The sequence below is a fragment of the Cinclus cinclus genome, chromosome 11 (assembly GCF_963662255.1).
Source record: "Cinclus cinclus chromosome 11, bCinCin1.1, whole genome shotgun sequence".
In the NCBI taxonomy this organism is placed as follows: domain Eukaryota; kingdom Metazoa; phylum Chordata; class Aves; order Passeriformes; family Cinclidae; genus Cinclus; species Cinclus cinclus.
This window is the reverse complement of record NC_085056.1, coordinates 3,070,169-3,085,331: the sequence shown is the minus strand read 5'-3', so window position 1 is coordinate 3,085,331 and position 15,163 is coordinate 3,070,169. Positions and strand designations below refer to the sequence as shown.

The 15,163-nt window shown below is 41.4% G+C and overlaps 1 protein-coding gene across 2 annotated transcripts; it reads right to left on the bottom strand.

The window, feature by feature from the left end:
* Positions 1 to 480: 480 nt before the first annotated feature.
* Positions 481 to 13,947, bottom strand: ZDHHC7 (zinc finger DHHC-type palmitoyltransferase 7). 2 transcript variants are annotated; one of them, XM_062500103.1, is made up of 6 exons: positions 12,528 to 13,947; positions 9,973 to 10,097; positions 5,249 to 5,345; positions 4,864 to 4,945; positions 3,616 to 3,746; positions 481 to 2,614 (listed from the first exon to the last, which is right to left on the bottom strand). In XM_062500103.1, exons 1-6 carry the CDS (start codon positions 13,059 to 13,061, stop codon positions 2,438 to 2,440), a joined length of 1,146 nt encoding a protein of 381 aa, XP_062356087.1. In that variant the 5' UTR covers positions 13,062 to 13,947; the 3' UTR covers positions 481 to 2,437. The 2 variants fall into 2 exon arrangements, with proteins under 2 accessions (XP_062356087.1, XP_062356088.1); XM_062500104.1 differs by having other exon boundaries at positions 12,621 to 13,947.
* Positions 13,948 to 15,163: the final 1,216 nt, after the last annotated feature.

The window sequence follows — 15,163 nt, the reverse complement described above, 5'->3', positions numbered from 1 at the left end:
GGTGGACACCCCCACCCTGCTGCTCTCCAGGCTCAGAACTGTCTTTGCTCCTGAAGCTGCAGAAACAGAGGAAAAATCCAACATTTGCACAGAAAAACTGGAGACTCAAATCTGTTATTTACCTGAAATTCCTTGGAAGTGGAAGGCTGGAATACTGAGGTGAGTTTTTGCATTGGAAATGTTTTCCCACTCACCTCAGACAAATAGGGTGAGAACAAGGTGAATTTTAAGGTCCCTGCCCATGAAAATCATTCCATGGCTCTATAATAAAATAATCAACTCCACCAGAGGATGAAGAAAAGGGAATGCCCAAGAAGGGCTAAAAGAGTCTAGCTTAAAATTCTTAATAAGCAGAGGAGCCTCTTTAATTTGGAACCTCTGTTAATTAATATAAATACAAATTAATTACAAACCAAAGGATTCAAGACTATTTCCCTGAAGCTGCTTCAATCTAAGTATACGTGAAAAAAATCTGACATGTAGAGAAGTTAATCAACTAAGACTTTAATTCATTAGTTTATTCTTTTTTACATTAAAAAAAAAATTACAACGTAAGGATTTGAAAAGCCAAGTAAACTGGATTTCACACGCACACATTTGCCAAGTCACAGGGTTCAACCACCTGGAGTGGTATTTTCTGATTTTCTCATTGAACAATTTACACAGTAAGAGCCTCAGGACAAAGCCAGACAATTCTTTTTTTCACCCCAATGTTTAAGGTGTGCAATTGAATCTGCACAGAATTCTGTGGAACTTCCAGCTTTCCCCTCTGTTTTATTTTTTCCACTGGACTGCAATTCCAGTGGATTTCCACCCAGGAAGTGTCCAGCATTCCACACCACCACCACTACCCTCCCCCAAGCAAAGTGAAAATATCCCAAAGTATTGCACAGTTTTGTTCACAGGGCCACACACAAGAAATGGATCCCTCAGTACCTTCGGCCACCCCATGGAACAGAAACTGATGGAGCTGGGATCAGGATGCCATGGAGAGATGGAGAAGCAGGGCACTGAGAAAGGAAACAGCTCCTGCAGTGCACAAAGGTTGGAATGCAGGGCTCTGAGCTGCTTGAGGTGGGACAGGTCACCAGTGCCACTGGCTGAGCAAAAGCAAGAATAGGACAATTTTAAGGCAAGTCCCAAAACAGGGAGCTATTTACTTTCTAGGCACGATTTCAAGCTATGCATCAAGGCTCCTGCTTTATCCTTTATAGGTCAGTTATTTATAGGTTAAGAATAATACAAAAAATAGTCTAAATGTCACTTTTAAAGAATCAACTTTTAGCTGGATTTTTATTACTTGCAGCTTGTATTTCATTACTTGCAGATTTATGAACATATTTTAGCACTACTGTTGTTTGTCAGGCCCATATAAAGCAGTTCTAGACCTATATTGCTCTCATTTCCTCCAAGCAGTTTTGGTTGGAAGTAGTTGAATTCAAAGTAACTTGTTCTATTGCAGACATTTCTACATTTAAGATGTGCTGTACTTGAGAAAGGAGGGAAGTTGCCTCTTTCCTCTGCTTTGTTCAAGTGATCATTAACAGCTTTCCCTCTTTGAAAAGTCTGTACAGTAAAAAAGGGGCAGAGAAAGACCCTACAAGGACAAAGTGTCTGCAGGGAATTAATCCCAATTTGTCCACTCCCTGTCACCTCACACAGCAGGACACTGGTCCCACTCATCCCTGCACAGTCCACACTTGAGTTCCTCTGCAGCCAACACGTGAGGAACTGGAAATGCAGAACCCAGGGCAGGATGTGGCCCCCAGCCAGGTTATAAGTGAAAATTTTGCCTCTTCCTCAATGCCAGATGGGATGGACACTGACAAACACAGGCCATGCTTTGGGGAGCCTGGGAAGACATTGGGCAGGGTGTGACAGTGCCTCTGTGCTGGGAACAGTCCTTGGCATCACCTGCACACGAGGAATGGGTGGGACACAGAGGGACAAGCTGAAAGAGAAAGGAGAACTTTGAACAAAGCACAATTCCCTGAAATCTGGACTGAGAAGGCTGTGTCTCACTGGAGATCAACTTCCACCAGAATGCTCCTCCTAATGATTGACAAGTGCATCCAAGGACTTAGACTCGTCATAAAAACACACAGGTAACTCCCCAGACATTTATCAAATAAAAAGGGTTTAACAAAAAAACGGGGAAGTAATCTCAGAAAATAAATTACAGTAGCATGACAACATTTGGCTTCTTTAGTGTGACCACGTGCTTTTCCTCTGGTCTCCTGCTGTGAAGATCATGGCAGATCCAGTTCCTGTCTCAGAATTAATGAGATGTCTGTGACAACAAACGTAGAAAACTCTGCTTGCTACAAGCAAATGTCTGATATCAGTTTCACCTGGTCACAGATTATATGTAGACAGCCTTCTCTGGCCCCAAAATAAATACTATATAGGATTCTTGCAAGTTCCAGCATATTCAGACTCAAACAGAAAACTCAGGTCCTCCTTTCTTTCCTCGTAGCAGGAGTCGCCTGATCCGAAATCCTGCGAAAGGGTTGATCCACAGGAGGGAGGGCTGGCCCCCAAAAACAGATTTCATCCCTTCCCAGCGCAGTCTGCGCTCCCACGTTGGCTTTTCACTCTTCAGTCTTTCAATCTCCTGGAAATAAACACAGGCAGGGATGCACTGCTAAGTTCAAGGTTTAGTTTAATCTAATGGTGGCTATAAAAAACCGGGTTTGCATTTTTATTGTTTTGTTCCTCAGCTGATTGATTAGCTTCTTACTGTTATTTATTAATTATTAAGGAATAAGTTAGAAACTCTTTTAGCCCTGTGGGGCTAAAAGGGCAGAAGATTTAGAACGTGAAATATATACAAGAAGCTTGATCTACCTCTATCCCTTTCCCCCTCAAGCAAAAAGACAAAAAACCCCAGAAAAGCTGGGATCCACATGCAATATCCTACACTGCAAGCTGTTTACTTAATTCATGAAAGCAGACAAGAAGGCTCCTGCTCCACAATTACTGGAGGCAGAATTACTCTCCCAAATGCATTATTTTGATGGTCATTTCTTGTGCTTCCCACTAATGCAGGCTCAACATTTACCAGTTGTTTTGCACTTAGTCCTCAGTACAGAAATACACTTTTAAGCATGAGAAAATATTGAACAGTCACAGGATTCAATTTCCTTATGTTTCCAGGCAATTATTCTCTCAAGATGTGACACTGCAGATCAAAGGACAAGGGAGCCAATGGCCCAAATTCTGTTTTATCCTCTGATAAGAAGTATCCAAGTGAGGTGAGAGACAGGGATTTTCAGTGTAAACCTGAGGAAAGCAGACACTTCCCCGGGCACCCAGCAGGAATTTGTGCCAGCTGAGAAGGGAAAGTTAGACCTCAAGTCAGAAGCTTTGCATTCTCTGTCATTAAAAACCAAATTACAAAGTGTCAGAAAAGCAAATAGTGCAAGAACTTCTGATAGAAAGCAACCCCAGTAAACCATTCCAATCTTCCCAACTGTCAAAAATAAAAATGATAAACTATTAAGTTTTGCAGCTTTCTCCAAAATAGGAGCCTCTCCTCATGCAAATAAAACCACATCTAATCACATCTTCCCAGAATAAATTTTACAGAATACAAAAAAAAGTCAAGGTTTTTACCGTTTCATCATTGCATATTGAGTGGATTTGGGTGCCAAACATGACTGCAGTGAAAGTGAGAAACAGAAAACCCTCAAGGCACAAGAAGATCATCAGGATCACAGTTACAGGTGGGGAGAAGTCACTGCACTCTGTGAAAATGAGATCTGTAGTTACAAAAAAAATTCAAACAGCAAATTATAGAGCATGCCCTACATGCCTGGCACTTGAAATAGTATTCCACATTAAAAACAAACTTCTGATTTTGCAGCAGCTTTATTTGCTGACCAAGAAAATAACGAATTTTACAGAAGTAACACTTCTGGTTTTCTATAAAGCACATGGTAACTATTTCTGCACTCCTGCCTTGGGATTTCAAGGCTGTCAAGGGAATGTTTGCACATGAGGTGACTGAAGAACTCAGAAGTGCACATGAGAGAGCAGCCTGGAGCTTCCTGTGTGACAGATGCTGTAAAAACCATCCCCACTGTCAGCCCTGACTCACTAATACAGATGTTCCATTTGGCTGTGATTGCTCTATTACTTTATTTTTTAATTCTCCACACAAAGCAATCAGCTTCTGCCTCACACATCTCAAGAGCCTCTGATCACCTGATTAACTCAATTATATTTAAAAAGGGATAGTGAATGTTTCAAGTAAAAAAAAACCTTCTCAGATTCCATCCGTTTAATGAAAGACTCATAAAAAAATAAAAACCACATGGATTTCCCTGTTGCTTCATATACCAAAAGAACACATCGAAACTGCCAAAAGCACAAGACCAAAATGAGCTCTGGCACACTGGAACATTAAGAAATACAAGCCAGAAGCCTAAATAAAAAACCTAGGATAGTTTAGGGAATTTCTTTTCTGCAGGAGCCCCACAGCCGATTCCAGTAACGGAATGAGGGAGAAATCTGTTTAAATTTCAGGTGTCATTCCCAGAACTGAGGTGGGGCCCTCAAAGCCCAAATTTAGGTGTTGTAGTGCTGAGGTGGATGAGGACCAGCTTAGTTTCCCTCCTACTACAGAGGAAGTAAATTAGTCCTGTGTGTAAAGGGAGTGAGAATGCCCCCGACAGCCACAGCTCTGACAGAGAATGACTGAAGGAAAGGGGGCAAAAATCCCAGAAGGAAAAAGGAGAGTGATGGATAAATACATCTGAAATGTTTTAAAGATATCTCTTAAAAATGGGATTAAGCAGGAATGCCATGACTTCTCCCTAATATCTGCTAGATTATGATAATTAAAATTAAGTATTTGCTCACCAGTCCACTGCCCTCGGACACAGGAGAAGAACTGAAATCCACAGAGTACAAGAGCATGAGCTGAAATTAGGGCTATGTACATCTGCAAACAAGAGACAGCATCATTTCACTCACTGTCACTACAGAAAACACAGCAAAGCCAAGAAACTTTGAAACAGCACAAAATTAAAATGAATATGGGTGGAAATACCTCGCACAGAAGGAAAAAAACCCACCCAACCAAACAACACAATCGTGTCCTAAAAACATCACTCACTAAACATAAATAACATTTATGTCATTAGTAAATAAATTAATAAATGATTACATAAATCACTTGCAACATAAACTGTGATAAGCAAGGTAGATTCAGACTAAAATCAAGCTGCTGCTGCTGCTCACTTACCGTAAACAGAACAAAGAATCTCTGATTTTTCTCCCCCACACAGTTATTCACCCACGGGCAGTGGTGATCCATCTTTCGGATGCATCGCTTGCAAATACTGGAAGAAAGGACAAGAGGCTTCTGTTGAGAAATTGAATTTTAAATGCAGAAACGAGGGCAGCCAGTGGTCATAGTGTGAGATGTGTCAGTTGTGCTGAAATATTTCTTGACAAACTGCACACAGGGATTTTTATTTGCATTTCTTTAAAGAAACTGTTTGTTCCCTCCCACAACTGAGTTTTTGGTTGCTCCAAAAGAGACTGTGTACATAAAATACTCCTCACAATAAAACTCCATCACTGCATAGCCAAACACACAATCAAGCAAATCCAGAACTTCAGACACCTGTGGCTCAGAATGAGCAGAATTTCAGCTCTGTTTACACTCAGTATTAATAAAGACCTTTTCCTTCTGGAAAGGGTTCCTTTGATCCCTTTTAGATAAATATTTCATGCTTACAGGTTTTCAAGCTGTAAATTTTGTTTGTGGATAAGAAGAAACCCAAGAAATTCACATCTTCAAGAGAGAAATTGTCACTCTTCAGGTCTCAACCAGCCATAAAACTCTAAATTTATGCATCAGAATCTCAACTAAAGCACAGCTTACAGTATCAAACCTCACTTCCTCAACAGAAAAGACAAGTATTGAAACTCCAGCCAGCACTTATTGAGTGGCTACTTGTCCATGACTTCTTGAATACTCCTGCTCTTTGCTGGTTCTCTTGGCTCCTGCCCAGTTTTGAGTCAAGGCTATGTCCAGGGAAGACAAATACTCCAACAACCCCATTCTACATCTGCCATACAGCAGCAGAGGGCTCAGTTCTGCAGTCAAATATGAAGAATTACACACCAAAAATGAAACAGTTGCAACATCTGCTGTAGTTCTTCATAAATCAAGAGCTTAAGCAACGCTGATATTCCATTTTCCCAGCTTTGTACTGAGGACACACACTCAGAGCTGCAGATTTTCCCACAGAATACCCAGAATATTAAACATTTTCACTCCAGCAGTCACCAAGCCAAATAAGCCTAAAAAATGCAGGCACTCTTACTGAAATCCCTTTGTTTTTAGCACAGGCTGATTTATGTGTGGTACCTACAAGTGCTGTGGTGACAAACCACAAAGCAAAGCTGGGTGACTGTCACTGCAGAGACAAAACAGGGAGGTGTGGGGGGAAATCAATGCTCTGAGGCAAGAAAATAATTTTTAAGACATCACATTTGTATGATTCTAAGGTAATTCAGCACACACCACTGTGCAGGTTATGGGGAAAAATCCCAAATGTAGCTGCCTTTGCTCTGAGCTATCAAAACTCAGCCTCTACATTCCCCCTGCCTCTTGTTTTATGGGCATTAAAGAGAATTCATCCTCTGCTACAGAAGACTTTTTAAACACAAGTGAAAATTCCAATACCAGACAAACACCACAAGCACTCTCTGGTGCAGGAAAACTGGGTATCACTTGAGAGGAGACATTCAGGAGGCTCCTTAAGACTTCCCTTGCTACCTGCAAGTCCAGCTTCTCATTTCCCCGAGTACCACAACCAGACAAAGCTCCTGATGTGCCACAGAATCTGTGCCAGCACTCTAAAAACAATATTAATGTGGAGTGCTGAGTAAAATCCTAGCCAGGCTCAGCTGAACTGAACGCTGGAGGATGTGAGGTAGGCAGGACTCACTTCTGCTCATTCACGATTTCTCACAAGAGCTTCAGGTACCTGGAACCCTGCCTTTATTCCTGATCTCCCACCAACAATCTCACAGCAATGCTTCAAGGAGTGGTTCTGCCTTCTTCCTACCCCATCCCTTGGATTTTCTTCCTTTTTATGCAGCAGAAGTTTGGGGAAATGCCTCCCTCAGCTGCACATGGGGTTGTTCACATGAGAGGCAAAGAGAACAAGCACCTGTGGATGGAGGAAAGTGTCTCCTCCAGCCTGGAATTGCTGCTCCATGAACTCAGGCAGGTGCAATTACAGCTCTGAATGCCAAAGATAACGTTCAGAATGACACAGCTAAAGACTCAAGAGAAATGGGTGTGGGTAACAGATATTCCCTGGGAGCCTGGTGGAAACATCTCAGTGACTTAATTCACAGCAACAGCTCCCCACATACAAACACAGGCACACAGAACAGGCAGAAATGATGACAGCTGTGCTCCTTCAGTGCAAATGAAATCCCAGTCACTCAGGATAGGGCTCTTCCCTGTGCTGAAAATATTAACTGCTCACCAAAACAACATTTTAACGTATTTCAGAGATGCTTAGCTGTAAATAAAAGCTTCTTGCTCTTTTCCCCATCACTAATGTGTACTATTAAACTATTTTTCTTCCTTAAAAGAACTTCTGTTGCAGTGTTGCACAACAATTTTCGTAACTACATCCTAAGAGTCTCTTCTGTTAATAATTTACTACTCAAAACATGTACTGTGGCTCTCAGTGTAAGTATTTCCCAACAGCAACCAACTTCAATTTCCATTTTCAAGTCTCTTCTATCAGCAAATTGCCACTTTGAATACTTGGGACTAAGCCATCCTCTTTTACTGTCCTTGGAATGGGTTTGCAAACCAATAAAAAAATTGGCAGCATAATCAAACAAACCCTTTTTCTATTGGGTGAATTCCTGCAGTGATGAATCAGATTAACAGAAACAAAGGCAATTAAACCAGAAATTCAACTCCTGAGAAAAACTTGACAGCAGCCTCACAACACTTTCAGGCTCTGGCTCTCTCTTTCAGATTTGCCAGGGATGCACTGAGCAAGCCCCAAAATGCCTCCTTTGCCCTTAGGTAAAACATCTGACAGAATATTTGACCAAGGATTTAAACAATTCCTAAAACACACAAAGCTGGATCCCCAAACAGGTGCTTGGGGAAAACAAACCCTTTGAAAATATCAGGTATTTCCTTCATCACAGACATTATCCAATCTTGCTCTGGTTTAACAATAAATGTTGCTCAATTTTTTGCTATAAAGAAGGTATTTGAGCTCCAGGATCTCTGATACTCCAGCTCTGTTTCTCTTATATGGAGTTCAACATATGATGTCTTCACTTAGGGCTCCTTCTGAATTAGCAAATCCTACCAGGACCAAAGATGTGGGAAATGTTTTCTATAGACACCTGCAAGGTCTCTGTAGGAATCAACCTGAATATGGGATGAGAAAATTAGTGAGATCCAGCCCATGCTCAGTGGGTGTCCCTCAGTGCAGCCCATGGACACAGAGCCAGGCCATGGGAACACTGCACAGCTCTCCTGGATCCCCGGGGATTTCCACCTCCCATCCTGCCCCAGGAGAAGCTGTGCTGCCTCCACCCCAGCCATGCTCCACTGAACACTCTGGGGCTGATAAAGCAGCAGCAGCACCATCCCTGCACAGCAAGGCAATCCTGGGATGTGCACCTGGGCAAACCCAGCCTAAACCATGCACAAAGGAGCTGGACATAATCCCATACTCACCTGTTTATCCATGGAACTTCTCCCTGCACAGCAAGGCAATCCTGGGATGTGCACCTGGGCAAACCCAGCCTAAACCATGCACAAAGGAGCTGGACATAATCCCATACTCACCTGTTTATCCATGGAACTTCTCCCTGCACAGCAAGGCAATCCTGGGATGTGCACCTGGGCAAACCCAGCCTAAACCATGCACAAAGGAGCTGGACATAATCCCATACTCACCTGTTTATCCATGGAACTTCTCCCTTCACACTCCAGATACAAAACCCACTCACAGCTGAGAGAAGAACAAGAACTCCATGCCAAGGCTGAGTATTTATAGATGGGAGCAGCTCCTCAGCCGTAGCGTTTGCACTGAGCACTGACACACACGAGGTTTTTCATTTAGAACCCACAAAGCTCCAGAATCATCTCAAGAGTCCTGACAAGAATCTGCTCTGTTCTTTTGGCAGGCACCAACTCAGAGACTTCAATTTAATACTTCTCACGATTCAACACGCATCACTCCCCACACCTAGAGAGCCACCAGAAGCATTTGCATCTTTATGTAAGCCCTGATTATGCAGGCACAGCTATTTTCAACTGGCACACAATAAACACTACAAAAGCATTTCCACAGTGCCTGAAAACTCCCAAAGATTGAGAATTAAAAATACACATTTATTATCTCTTCCACAGCATGTTTAGTTAAAATAATCATCACTTCTGTCCTTATTCAAATAGATTTTCAATATGCAGAAGTTCATTTAGCCAATTATTCATGCAACTTTAGGAAAATAATCTGCCAATTCACATAGAACTTCAAATGCACAGCAAAGAAGAGACAACACAAAGAAATCATTCAAAACTACTCTAAATTTTGTTAATTTAACACTGCAGGTGTCATTTCTTAAATCAGTTCCTCTCAGCAATTTGAGATTCTCTTCTTTGCCCTGCATTACCCACAGCACAGCACAATAAACTGGAATGATGTACAGGAAAAGATATGCACAGATCAAAATTATTTAGAACACCAGAGCACAGTTCTTTTTATAAATCTTTGAGTCTCTTACTTCTCTCCCCTCATCCACAGTCATTTTTGGCCATAGCACATTACACTTATAAAATACTCTATAATGTAGGAATTGAAACTTCAGTACCAAAAGAAATTTGTGGGGGTTAAAAAATAACAAATATCAGGAATGTTATTCCATGACTCCAAATGCAGAACTCTTTAAGGAACTCAAGCATACCTGCAGTGGTGCGCACGCTCAGGTTTGATACTACAGCACTTGGGACATTTGTAGATCACTTCTCCTGGTTTCAGTTGCAAATTATCCATGTATTCTTTAGTGGCATTTCCTTTGGGCACAGCCCCCTGAAATCATTTCAATTAGAGGAGAGAAAGCTTCTTAAATGGCATGAGAGCATTTAAAAATACATTTCATAGACTTAATACCAGTAACCTCAGGATAATTGCTGAAATAAGTTCATTTATTCAAAGCCAGTCTGCTATAAGCCAGAATCAATTCCAAATGAACAAATTACCTCTGCCTGACCTCAAATTCAGCTTTATATCAGCAAGACTCATCTCTGGCCAAGTATTAGCTTAATTCCCATAGAATATCCTGCCACCTGCCCACAGAAACAAAGAGGGAGACATCTTACCCTGCAAATACAAGCACTGCTCATCATTTGCTGAGGAGTTACCCTGAATACTTGTTGTGGCATTTGACTTATGGGCCAAGCCATCCACAAAACCTAGATCAGCAACTACTTGAAAGATTTTATTTCAACTCTCTGAACTACCCGCCCCAAAGTTTTGAGAACTGTCATTCTTCTTTTCCTAAAATCTTCAGCTTGGACACTGCTAGCAGGAGCAGCACTGGCTTCGTTACTCTTCTCTGTTGTGCAGCTTTGTGGTAAAGAGTTGAAGGAACTGATTCAAAAGAAAAATAATTGATTGGGAAAATAAATTAACTGGAAGTGATTAGTTCTCTGATCTGATTATCACAGAGCTGCATCAGCCTCCTGAGTTCAGGATCTAAATTTGGATTAGTAAGGAGAAAATAATGGACAGCACCACTGTCACCCTGCTCACTTATGGAGGGAAAGCCTTATCAGCGAGGGGAAGTGGTTGTGAAATAAACTGGGATGTGAGAGCCAACTGCAGTGGCCTTTCTGTACCAACTGCTCCAGGTCAGCACTTGCTTTACACAGGGAGAGCCTTCTCCAGGCCAGCCTAAGCCAACTGCAACATTCTACAGTTCTCACCGAAAAACCCAACCCTGGCAACATCAGAACTACACACAGACACCTTAACAAGGTTCTGGGACAGAATTAAGAAGCCAGCAGGAATTCAGATTCCACTTCCAAACACCCCTCTGCTTAGGCAGGGAGTTTTTGTTACCTGTGGCCTGGAATAATAAATCTCTGTGTGTGTTGCCCAAGACACAACCCAGGTCCTGTCCCAGGTGAGCTCTTTAGCTGAGTGGCTCTTCAAACCTGACCTGGTGCTCACAGGGGGACAGAGAATTCCTGAAACACTCATGTTGTATTCCTGAGATGTATTTTGCAATCTGCATGTTCTTACTCAAGCTAATATTTGGTGTAAACACCTCACATTCCCCTATTCACCTGCCACAAGGATGAGAACCTCAGACCATGCTTTCAAGCATTTTGCTGACAAAAATATGCTCTATTTCAAAAAATATCTTTCAGAGTCACAGCCAGCCACCAAAAATCTATTTTTATAGTTACAAGAGTAAATTTAATTCACGTAAGTTCTGAGGCAGTTCATTCCTCTCATCTTAGTTTCTATCACACAGCTGTGTCTTCAATTCTGGGAGTCAGCAGGAAAGGAACAGAGGAAAAAAAGCAGTGACTCATCTCAGTTTGGATCATGTTTTACCCATAAAAAACAACACAGGTCTAGAAAGACACCCAGTTTTACCAGCTCATATTTTCAAGCAATAAATCCTTAAACCATTAACTCTCTTAGCTGTCACAGCTTGTAGAACTTGCAATATTTCATCACTGGGTGTGGGCAGAACTAAATCAAAGATCCAGAAAATCATTAACTACAATACCTTGCTGGGTTTTTGAACAATCCCATAACTTCTCTATACACAGATACTGGACAAAAATCTCATTTTTTCTCCAAAAATCTGGAGAAAATAGATGTTTTTCCCCTCACCTCATTTTTTCCCAGATTTATTCCCTAAAAATAGTAATAGATTTTAATACAAAATCAATTATTTCATCTCTTGAAATACTGATGAGTAAGAGTTCTAAGAAATGAGCACTTTCAAGACCTCTTACACCTACACTGCTTCAATGTGTGCTCAGCTTAAATCTCCCTTCCCTGACTCAAAATGCTTCAAGACAAAAATGCAGCAATCACATGGGACAGTGGTTTTCCCACTATGCCAAGTGTGCCTGAGGTTTTGCAGCACATCCACCTCTAAAAGTTCTTCCATGTGCCACAAATGGAAGAAGCATTTCAGGAGATGCAACAGGATGAATGTACAAATAAATCTCATGAATAAAGTAAAAAAAAGAAAAAAAGGGGGGGGGGGAACGGAGAAGACTAAATTTTATTAGCTTGTTTAGGACTTGGAGTAATATTTTACTGTTTTTTTCTTGAGTCTAACACTTTTATAAATTTTATATTGATTGTTCCTTTATGGTTTCATCAATGGATTAGCAGGAGAAGTACAGATAGCATCCTGATGATAAGTACAGGGATCCTCAAAACCCTGAGGGTTTTGAGTCTAACGCCAGGGTTTGGACCCGAGTCTAGCACTACTTTTCCCAGCAGGAGAAGACCTGGTATCACTTTTCCAAACTTCTGTGGAGATGAAGGGGTCAACCCAATGGCAAGGAACTCTTGGATACTTACTGGATCAGTCAGCATAGTCCTCAGGTGCGACGACAGAGCCAGCACTGCCAAGCAGTTAAAGAGAACCCCGTTGATCACGGAGTACCAAAAGTCTTTGGAAGGCAGCAACATGACAAAAGTCACTACGAAGTCTGCATAGACCACCAGGAGCCAGGTCATGATGGCACAGACCATGCCACAGCCATCCCTGATGAACCAGACCCTCTCAGCCATGTCGGCCTCCGAGGAGGAGGAGGAGGAGTCGTAGCTCTCATTGTCAGCCAGGAGCGGGTGGTGCTCGACATCGCGGAAACGGTGCCCTGATGACTGCATGGTTTGCTGGCCTCGCCCTGCAGGGACAAACACACCACCAGCGCCACCATCATCATCACCATTACTGATTACTAATGAGGAAACTGAGTACAGGTGGCCCTGGGGTTTTGTTTCTGGGAGACAAAGCATGTTCTAGTTCAAAGCAGAACTGGGATCCTTTTGGTCCACGCCTGAGCTATTCTGTGACTACAGCAACATGAATATGGAAGAAGGGGGGGGACACCTTTCAAGGTGTCCTTTTTAGTTTGTTTGTGAAAAAAAAATTCTTTCTACATTTTTTTTTTTTAGTTTTTATTTCTTACTATTCTACTCTAATGTCACTGGTAATAAATTAAGCTGATTTCCCCAGGTCAAGCCTGTGACGGTTGCTGAGTGATCTCTCCTGCTCTTATCTCTGCTCTCTTTTTATTACATTTTCTCTCCCCTCTCCAGCTGAGGGGAGACACAGACCAGCTTTGGTGGGTGTCCAGCCAGGGTTAACCCACCACTAACATGCAACTTCAATGCCTGACAAAGGGATTTTAGACTGAATTAATTTCCATCATGCTGTGCTTACAGACCACTCCTCCTCTTCTGTTAAGAACTCGACTTCTCTCTTTTATCTAAACTAAAATGGCAAAGTCTTCATTAAATTACAGCTCATGTCTCTCTGAAAACAGCAAATTATGGCACCAGACTGTTGAGTTTTAATTCTGCTCCAGCAAGTGAGGGGAGAGTAGAAAGGAAAATCAGGATGGAAATAAAGCTGTTCCAACACACTGCTCACAACAAACAACACAGCAAGTTAGAAAGCAGCTAAACTTGTTGACAAAAATATTGTTGTTTTGGAAAAACCACAAGCCTGTTCCAAAGATACACTGGATAACTTATAAAATGGTCTCACATCAGCCCAAACTTAAGGGAAAAAAATGGTTCTGGCTTAATGAACATGGCAACGGATTACATGAATCAGATTTCCGAAGAACACATTAATTAATTTAATTTCATGAAAACTTTTTTTTAGGGCTTTGTTGTCCTTCCAACGTGGACTAAAAACCAGACTCGAAGCCTTAAGAATTCTCATGAAAACAGAATTATTTTCCAGACATCTCTCCCAAGGAAAGATATGGAATGGCAGAACTGAAGCGCTATCAACAAATAGGAGACAAATTAAAGCTTAAACACTAAGCCTCAAGAATATCCTGCTGCTTTAAAAGTATATATACTGTGTTCTAAAATTCATATTGATTCTTACTATTAAAGGCCATGTCTGAGAGAAACTTGAAAACATTTCTATTGATTTTTGACAGGCACACAGAGGTCCCCTATTAATGGCAGCCTATACATGACTGTAGGGATTGTGGCACTGCAATTTCCATCCCAAGACCTTGAATCTGGGATCACTTTGCTCCTCCAGAATGGTCCAAGTGACCATTATCAGGTGAAGACAGTGGCAGTGAGATGGTTTTTGATGAAGCTGTCTTTGTCTAAACCCTTTAAAAACTCTTTATCAGGAATCCGAATAACACATTCTGCCCAGAAAAACCTTCTGATCCTTAAGCTTTGATGTTTGAACCAGGCAGGAGCAATCCAAGAAACCAGAAATGAAAATAAATACATGCAGATGCAGCAGAGATGTGAGAACAACTGCAAAAATAGCTGGGAAGCTCCCAGGACACTGGGAGGTGTCTGAAGGACACATTCTGTGCTTGTGGAACAGAACAAACTGAAATTCAGCTCTGCTGCTTGGATCTATTACAATTTCTAGGAGTTAAATTGTATTTTCTGTTCACACATTGGGGTTTTTTGGACAAAAGTCCTCTCTCTCACCAGAACACAGCTGCTAAGCCAAGGATGAAGTCACACACTAGAAAATTACCTTAGGAAAGAAAAAACTCCACCTCCCTTAAAAGTAATTCAAGCTTAACTTAACCTATATGAGGCCCTCTTTTCATCCTCTTCAAATTACCCTGACCTTTCTAAATGTTCAGAGTTAAAACTACAATTATGCCAAATTAAGTCAAATAGCACTCTGGGACATCACAACCCCTTGTGGTGAAGAAAATTTAAAATTCATAAAACTATATAATTAGCAGCTGGAATATGAAGACAACTATGCAAATCAGCAATTGCTTCATCAAAAGAGGGCTTCTAAAACTTTTAGGGAATGTTTTAAGTATGGAATGGCACAGAATTACTGCAATCATTTTGCTTAAATGTCTTAAATTAAGACAGCAACAACAACAAAAAAA